The 9,397-nt window shown below is 44.6% G+C and overlaps 1 protein-coding gene across 6 annotated transcripts in view; it reads right to left on the bottom strand.

Moving 5' to 3' along the window:
* Window positions 1–1,140: 1,140 nt before the first annotated feature.
* The window catches only part of ULK2 (unc-51 like autophagy activating kinase 2), a 58,057-nt gene continuing 49,800 nt past the window's right edge, over window positions 1,141–9,397 (bottom strand). For all 6 annotated transcript variants that reach the window (XM_027519593.1, XM_027519594.1, XM_027519595.1 and 3 more), the window contains 6 exons: window positions 8,759–8,967; window positions 6,792–6,970; window positions 6,295–6,413; window positions 5,811–5,968; window positions 3,858–3,993; window positions 1,141–3,288 (listed from right to left, as the gene is read on the bottom strand). In XM_027519593.1, coding sequence (XP_027375394.1) covers window positions 3,230–3,288; window positions 3,858–3,993; window positions 5,811–5,968; window positions 6,295–6,413; window positions 6,792–6,970; window positions 8,759–8,967 — 860 coding nt within the window. In that variant the 3' untranslated portion in view covers window positions 1,141–3,229. The remainder of the gene's footprint in view (window positions 3,289–3,857; window positions 3,994–5,810; window positions 5,969–6,294; window positions 6,414–6,791; window positions 6,971–8,758; window positions 8,968–9,397) is intronic.

Genomic DNA, 9,397 nt, shown 5'->3' with positions numbered 1-9,397 from the left:
AGGCAGAGGCGAGGAAGGAATGTGTCAAGGGGCCACCGCTGCACGAGGGAGTCCGAGACCAAGAGAGCTGCACCCAAGGAGGCAGAGAACAGCCAAGACGTGACAGCCTGGGAGTGGGAGGATGAGAGGAAGCCCAGGGCTCGGTGACCTCACTCAGATCCACTCCAAAGGCTCTTCAACAAGGACACACTGAACGGCCACAACAAAGATTTACATGGCACATTACTAACTGGCCAAGCAAGGCCCTGGGGAAGGGGACCTGAAGCCTTGGCCCCTTCCTCCAGAACAGTCTGGGTACTGGCCTACCATGACCCTTCACCTGTTTGGCCCTGCCTTGTCCACAAAGGCTGAAACTTTAGGGGCTACCAGTCATTTCCCATGGTGGGTGCTTTTCCAGGTGGGCCACTGTGATATGTCTTCTTTGTTTGTGTGAGGACCTGGCCATCCTGACCCCTTGCCCACTTGCCAGGGCTGGGACAAACAAGGAGACTCGGGCAGCACTCAGGAGCCTCCACAGCTGCAGACTCGGGGCCCAGGGCACAGCCAGAGTCTCCTTGGGTGCAGAGCAGACACGATACTTCCAGGTGGTGCCTGTCAGGGAGGGAAGATGCCAAGCTCCCCAGCAGCAGGTATCCTCCTGGAACAATACAAGTTCACTCAGTCCCAGTGAGAACAGGTGACTGCTTGTGGAGGCTATGGTGGAAGCAACAAGACTTCCTCCAAGGCCCATGCATAAGTCCCCCCATCACCTCATGGGCTTTCTAGAGCCAAGTAACAACTTCACATCCATGGTGTCCAGCTCGACTCCCCTCCTGTTACCTGTGGGGACTGAGCCCACCCAGCCCAAACAGTAACCTTTTCTCCAGCCTCCTCTTCTCGACCCCAGGAGGGTGGAACGACAGAAGGGCATTCTGGCTCTTCCTCTTCAGGAGAAGGGGGTGTGGGCATCATCCCTCAGGCCCAGTGCAGGCCCAGCTCAGGGAAATCCTTACAACAGGAACAGCCAGCTAGCACATTCGCGGATTACTCCTCTACCTGCATTTGTACGGTCCATAACTTTCCAGATGTCAATCCATGAATGTATGGACTGGTCCATTTCCATGTCATGAAACAGATGATAGAAAAATCAAAAGATACACATGGAAACATAAAGCATTTGTTTATTATTGCTATAATCAAGGCAAAATCTCTTAAAACAATTGGCCTTGATAATGGAAATATAATCAGAATCATTATTCCTGCATTTACAGTTTGTTTTCTGCTGTTCAGACTGCAGGGTTTCACACATACACCACCTACCACCTGACTTTTCTCGCACAAGAAGAATGCACTTGGAGACCACTCCCTAGGTACTGACGGCAGACCAAGCATTTCCTCACTGTGAACTCATTCCATCCTGTGTTTAAAACCAATGGGAAAGGGGAGGAGGGGCCAGAATGCACCCACCCGCTTTGGAGGATCAACTGAGATAACCTAGGTGGTAACTGAGAGAACATACTAGAAACTGCCCTTTAGTACAAACTAGAGCATCACCAGTAATGGTGCTTGTCACCCTGCTGGGGGTGGGGGAGACCCCAGCACAGCCCTGCTCCTATCGCCTGCAGAACTGTCACCACAACCTGAAGTCCTGAGGCAATGTGCGTTAACCACCCAGCCTCCAAACTCACTGAGGGAGTTGGTCTGACAAGCCACGTCACAGGGACCCAGCCTTGTCCTAGAAACACCTGGTCAGTTTTATTTATCTTAGTATACATCTGTACAGGCAATAATAAAAAGGCTACTACACAATTCAGTGAGTTTTACCTAGTTTCATGAGTAATGCATGCAGTTACAAATGAGAGGTAGAAACACTGTATTAAAGACCTAAAAATACAAACATCATATAAATAAATGTTCAAATTAACTGCTGGAATTTTATACAGATAAATAAGGTAAAAATTACATTACTTTGTCAAAGTAAAGGAAAACCTTGTTTTGTTTTTATCAGTACACTTAAATTAGATTAATGCCAAAGAGCTTCTGTGCAATTTGTCCAAGTTTAGATGACATCATCTAAGAGGATTAAAACTGGAGAATGATTTGTTCAAGTATCCAAGCATGTAAGTCAAAGAAACCAAATCATCGACCGCAAGGGCACCGTTTCTGGAGGGACGTTAAGGGCCCACAGGAAAATGCACACAGGCTGGAGAGAGCCGCCCCTTATCCTAAGAGAAAACAAACCTAATTTTTCTCTGACTTCATGTAAAACTCCACATCACTAAAAAGCCTAGAGGTCACCAACTCTGTTTTGGCCCTACTGCAATTCTTGAGTGTATCTCTGGCCTGCGATTTGTTCTAATGCTGCCCGAATAAACCTAGCGGTCACAGGCATGAATGCACATTATGCATGCACAGTAAAAAAATGAAAACTAAAGCAGACAACCAAGCAACTTAAAAACATCAGTGAGAGAAAACCTGTAGGCGTAGATGAATAAGAAAATGCAGAGGTTCATAAAACGTAAGTCTTTACCACTGAAAAGTCCACGAGAGATTACATGTGAATTCTGGAAAGGGTACGCATATATAATCAAGTAAAATGCTCTAAACAAGTCCATTGTGCCTCAGTTAGTTTTAAATTGCAAAATCCAATACAGTTATTTTAATAAATTAGTGCAATATGAAAGATTTTGGAAGATTATTAATATATGTCCATGTTAGCTCAAATTGAAGATTTCACAATATCTTCCAAGAGTCATCTTTCACTCCTTCTTAAGCTATTTCTTCCTGAGCTGTTTATGGGTGCATGCTCAGACTCAGACAAACTCACCCCGAGAACTGAACTGCCCGGAGGAGATGGGGCTTTTTACTTCCACGCCTCAGTGAATACGAAGAGTCCCACACTGTGCTCTGGTGGCTACTACAAAGAGCCACTCATCACTTCATGCTAACTCTCCTTAACAGTAACCATATTGGTGACTCTAGTTCTAAGGTATGTTTATTTACCAAAATCAAACCGAAAGCCCAGTGGAACACTTTTGCATCTGCTTCTATAAAGAGAAAGGGATGGGGTGACTTCTCTGGTTAGGCAGACCTCCTACAATATGTAGTTCTGGGATTGGTTTTCCTTTGTGAAACCACTGCGTGCTCTTTGGTAGTCACCATGTAAGGGTGGGGCGACAGGACCCAAGCTGTGCTCCCAATGGCATCACCTGACACCCACCGCTGGTCCCGGGGGCAGGCCTGCTGCTGCTCACAAGGCTGAGGTGCTATAGCAGAGTGCTGACAATCTTCTTTCAATACTAGATTTATCTAGAAATAAAATCCATGATAAATACCATTAATATTTCAAAACTGAGGAAAGAATCACCACTAAGAAAAACCTCTCCACATCCACCCTCACTTTTGTCCTATCTTTGCCCCAAAGTTAACAGTTCCAGTGCTTTTTCTTCTTTCTGCCTGCTAATTGTCTAGCTTAGTGCTGCACGGTGTACAAGCTAGATTAGCAAGTCAAACGAAGAACACATAGATTTTAACAGCTAGTTTGCTCACAACTGCAAATAAGTATAGAACTGCCAGTCCCTGGTTGCTATTCAGAATGTGGATGACCACACCTCCTCCAAGAGGCCCACCACCACCTCATCTGCTCTTCACAAGCCTAGTATCTACTCCTCACAACAGCTCTGCAAGGCAGGCCTTGTCCCTCATCTCACAGAAGAAGAACCTGAGGCCACGGAAGGGGGATGTGACTAGCCCAAGGTTGGGAAACCAAGATGCAACCCCCTCGGGCAGGGCACTGCACACCCCAGGGTCTTCCTGCTGCGCCAGGAAAAGACGAGGAGATGCAATCAGCAAACACACTGCTTTCCAAGTCAACTCACATCTGTGGATGTTTTCGATGTCTGCTGGGTCCTGAAGAATCTTAGTTAAGCCCTCCAGAAGAAGGGCTGCCTTATGATAGCGATAAACAATATCTTCAGTCTGCTGAAACATTTCATCCAAGGCTGCGGCTTGAACCTGGAACCAGCAAAAAAAAGACAAGAAGGTTCTCGACTTTTCCAAGAAAATATGAATCCGTGTGCACAATGCAGCTTTAAATGGAATCTCTCTAAAATTAGTACATTTTGACAAAATGATATAACTTACTGGGTGAGTGATATAAAGGAAAAGCTTCTTGACAAAAGAATTACTAACTCTGCATTCAAACATAACCTTCTTGAACTCAGAGACTCAAAACTAAGGTTTAACACTTCTAAACTGGCTCATATCTGACTTCAATAAAAAGTTTACTTTAAATATACACTTCCATACTAGTAACCTGGCATTTCATTAAAGCAGATTTTGTTACAATGAAATAATTAAATGATATTAAAAGCCATTTATCAGCTGCTTCTTTCAGTTAAAGGACTTCCTGGTGTGTGGGATTTATTCACTCAGAGACATTTAATGGGCACCTCTTGAATTTACAGGGCATTGGGCATATGATGAAGGCGAGCTCACAGTCCAGGTAAGGTGTGCGGTGTCCTCCAAGGGCCACACGATATCACAGGAGGAAGCCCTGGATCCCAGTGGACTACACTCAAGGGGCACCTAACCAGACTATCAGGGAGGGGAAGGTAAGGAGAGCCTCCAGGAAGTGACACTGAGGCCGAGCCACGAGAAGCAGGAGTGAGCTGGGTAGTGGGAGGGGGGCAGGGCCTCCTTAGTGTCATTCACAGGTTTATGAGCATTCTGTTTTCCCAGCAGCATCCTAATTTTCTCTTTAATCATTCATCTCTGAGTCTGTGAGGGATCCAGTGTGCTAATTTATCTGTCAGTATGCTGTCTCTTTCAAAAAGCAAAGCCACTTACAATAAGATAAATAAAATGGATATGGAAAATCAAAGTCCTGAAACGGAGGGAGAAAGAAAGAACTACATGTAAGGTGAGTGCCCCCAAGCTACTCAGCAGCCAGGACCCAGGAGAGATTTGTTGGAGGCACGCGGCCATGTCATCAGCAGAGACAACAGCACTGTCACTCCTCACGACAGGACATCAGTCCTGGCACAAATTTTAAGAGAAAACCTATCCTACGAAGTCTTTATTTGGTACAAAATGATACAGTGCATAATGTTATTCATGTCAACAGTTTATAGCGATATAATATATATTATTCTCATCAATAGCTTATATTCCAAAATTATTTTCATATGACTTTTTATTATGATGACTTTCAAAAAAATGCCAAGGGGTAATATAACAGTACAATTCAGAGTTCAGGTAAATCTGGGGCCAAGAAGGAAGGTCAATTGTGTTAGTATGGTAAAAATCATAAGGTTGGTCAATAATTAAGTTCTTCCCCACTGAATTACTTCTTTAACAGCCTCTAATTTCATGCTTACCTCAGGCAATTTTCCTTTCGAGATACAGAAAACAAATTATTTCTACGAATATAACCAGAGCACATGAATTTTTGCAGATAGGGTAAAAGAGCAGAATTTTTTTCTAACATTTTAAGCCAAATTTCTTAAACAATGGGAAACGAAGAAACAGATCCAGCAAAAGCTTTTAGATTCAAACTATCAAAAGATTAGATCATGCCTAATGTTAGCAATTTTTAAGCGGTATGGTAAACTTATTAATACCAAAAGTGGTAACCAACACAGCTTATGTTTGCTGCATGTTAATTCAGTCCAAATACTCCTTCAGGAAGAGGTACCATAACACCTGGGACTTGGGAGTGGTGGTGCATAAACTCTGCTTAAAAGGATGATGTCAAGCAGGTGTGCAATTCAAAAGATGCTCTTAAACACCACAACTATTACTGTACAATATTACACCTTAAAAAGGGTTACCATTTCTACAGCACAGTTATAGATGAGTTTCTCTGCAGTTACGCTGTTGATTTCATCAATAAATCTCTGTTTGTCAGAGAAGAAGCGATTCAGCTTTTCTGTCAGTTTCTTGCACATGCTAATGCAGAATTTATATCGTTCATTCAGATTTTTGACAACTGGAAAAAAGTTGAAATAAGAATTCAGTTTTCTTTCAGAAACAGAGTCATGGTGACATATAACTTTCCTGCTAACTTAAGGAAAGCAACATAAAATGATCACTGAGAAAAGCGCCTGGAAATCATTCTTTCCTATGTCCTCTCTCTCAGTTAGGAGAGGATTGACAACAAAGCACCTGATTGTTCTATGTTAAAAACAGAGAAGCCAGCATCTTTTCCCATTGAAGAAGACTTAATAACACAGTGACCCCTCATCAAAAACCCCTTTCTCAGTGCAAGGGGAGAGGACTGCTGGGCCTCCAAGAGCTCATCATGCCCCAGCCTACCTTGCTTCACACCTGAGGACGGGCTCAGCTTCCCGGACTTGATCTGCTCTTTGGCGAGATGCAGAGAGGCTGCCAGGAGTTGTGCAGCTTTCATGTACAACACCAGCTGCTCTACCCGCCTGGCCCAGAGACAGCAAGCACAGTGTTAGCCTGCAAACCAACAGACCAGGCCCCATCTCAACCCGCCTTGACACTCTTAGTGCACAAAGGACTCCTGAAAGGAGAAAGGTCGGCGTGGAAAAAAGTGTACTTTTAACACTAGGGGCACACTCAGATAAGAGTACCATCTCTTTATAATCAAGTATCTTTAAAATCAAGGCTGCAGAACCTCCGGTCTTGGCTCACACAGTGAAATTGAGCACTGAAATAACTCAGAGACTCCTCAACACTTCTGTTAACCAGACATGACCTGCAGTGGGTGGCGAGGCCTCCAGCTTGGACACCAGTGTATGGAGGGCAGGAAGGAAGGAAGGAGACGGACAGTAGGGGCCACCTACCCCCAGTCCTTGCTCAGCTGGCTGATCTGGTCCACCACCGCACTCTCCTGGATCTGGTACACGGAGACGGCGGATGCGCAGAGCTCCGGGCTCCCCCCGCGCACAGCCGTCAGGTCCAGCACACACTCCGTGAACAGCAGCATTGAGTTCAGGTGGCGTAAGGTGTCTGCATGTTCTTGCTAAGGCAAAGCCAACTTGTCTTAGAAACTTGCAGGTTAAGGAGAGGTGCATACTCATTTCTGTATACCAACCGTGGCCACTGCTGATATTTTTCTATACATATCAATATCAGAATGATCAGAGGAGGCTGAAATTTCTAAATTCCAGAAAACTAGTCAGAAGATAAACACAAATGAAATCAAAGATGTGTCATGTGTTTTGTGGCATGTATGAGAGCAACCACAACATTCAGCCTCAAAGATACGAGGCTACTGTGCTTTCACCAGGAAAAAATGAAACACAGAACTAAATCAATGTACACGAGACACTGACCAAACATGACCAAATAGATACTGAGATATAAGAACTTCAGCATATTCTGGACATGAGACTACACTTCTCAATAGTTTCATGAATTCTACTGGCTTAAAATTCAGAGATACTTTATTTAAATTTCTGGTGGTTCCTCAGTTAGTAGTGATTCCTAATAATAAAGCTTTTAAATTTCATGATCTTTTCAGTTAGAATGAAGTACAGACAGACATAATAGCCATGCATTAAAAATTGGTATTCTAAAATTAATGCTGTTTTGAGATTTGTTTTTAGCTAGCAATGTATTTTGAAATCTAAAATAAGACTAAGTTTCTCACTCTCCTTCCATGGTTAAAAGGGATGAAAACCAGTTTCCTTGAGACAGGAGAATAAACGAACCAACTTTTGAGAGTCTCCCTGCTCTGCAACAGCAAATTGGACTGTATGTTCCAACACTTACTAGAACATAATTTACATTATACATATTTTCAAAATTACAGCTTAAACTTACCACAGAATCACTACTAAGATTTTGCATGCAATATTTTATAAATTTTATGTGAGATACTTAATGCTCCTCCACACACAACAGAAATCCTAGGGGTCCAGCATGGACACTTAGTGCCTTCGATGGTCTGGAGAACAGGTCATTTTCATTTGAAGTGCAGGGTGATCTGCACTGACTGAGGTCAGATGCAGTCCACGGGAAGATGGCCTAGAGTCGATGCTGAGGAGTTAGCTGGCACAGGCTTTGGAATCGTAACATTAACCTCGTTCTGGATGTGTGCTCAGCATGCTGCACATTATGACCTGTTTTTCCCTGGAGAACAAGCTCCATGGAGGGACCTGACTGTCCAATCTGCTGGGAAGCTGTATTTCTCAGCGTTACTGACTCAGTTGGCATTATAATCTACTTTTTCAAGACCTAAGTTTAAGCATATCATTTTTATCTTGTAAGGTAAGGTAAGCTTTGAGAATAAAAAGTTATGGTTTTAGGGAAAAGATTATGTTTTAAAAGTCCTATAAGTAGTAAAAGGGCTTCCCGCATAGCTTAGTCAGTAAAGAATCTGCCTGCAAGGCAGGAGACCCAGGTTCGATCCCTGGGTTGGGAAGATCTCCTGGAGAAGGGAATGGCAACCCACTCCAGTATTCTGGCCTGGAGAATCCCATGGACAGAGGCGCCTAGCAGGCTATAGTCCATGGGTTCTCAAGAGTCAGACACAACTTAGAGACTAAATCACTACCACCATAAGTAGTAAATAAACTTCAGATAAAAGCACTAAGAATACAAAGTTTGTATGTGTCACTTCCTGTGAACCAAAGCTTGTTGTGAATAAGTGTCACTGTCAACATAATTCTAAAAACACACCACCAAGGTTTCAGATAGAAAAAGTCATGGGGAGAACCACTGGGACTTGCTCTCTGATTCTCCCCTCTCATTATCAATTCTCTCCTCACTGTAGCCTTAAAGGACACATTGTAGGGTCTCTTCCCACCTCCATCAGCGTTTCCTCTGGCAGTTCGGGGGCTTCAAAGGTGACAAGCCCCTCCAGGCTGGGGGGTGAAGCACCACAAGGCACATGTCTCAGGCTGGGAGCTGCCTCTGCTCCAGGAGGAGGAGACCCCGAGCACAGCCCAGGGGGGGAGCCCCCACACACGCGGCCACCGATGGAGCACAGAGAGCCCCCGGAGCCGCTAGAGCCCCCTGTGGAGAGAGGACATGGACAGCGCTCAGTGATTAGCACCCAGTGATCACCAGGCAGTATGGCAACCAGTAAGAGAAACCCCGCTCCCACCCCAGCCCAAGAACAGGCTCTGTCTTCCAACGCTCACCTTCATTCCTCAGCTGTAGGCATCCTTCACAGACTCATCACAGCTGCTTTTAAATTGTTTTAGACAAACTCTAGCATACGCCTCAGAGAAGGCAATGGCACCCCACTCCAATACTCTTGCCTGGAAAATCCCATGGATGGAGGAGCCTGGTAGGTTGCAGTCCATGGGGTCACTAAGAGTCGGATACGACTGAGCGACTTCACTTTTCGCTTTCATGCATTGGAGAAGGAAATGGCAACCCACTCCAGTGTTCTTGCCTGGAGAATCCCAGGGATTGGGGAGCATGGTGGGCTGCTGTCTAT

The sequence above is a fragment of the Bos indicus x Bos taurus genome, chromosome 19 (genome assembly GCF_003369695.1).
Source record: "Bos indicus x Bos taurus breed Angus x Brahman F1 hybrid chromosome 19, Bos_hybrid_MaternalHap_v2.0, whole genome shotgun sequence".
In the NCBI taxonomy this organism is placed as follows: Eukaryota; Metazoa; Chordata; class Mammalia; order Artiodactyla; family Bovidae; genus Bos; species Bos indicus x Bos taurus.
The sequence above is the reverse complement of the archived record's forward strand: the minus strand, read 5'-3'. Positions and strand labels throughout refer to the sequence as shown.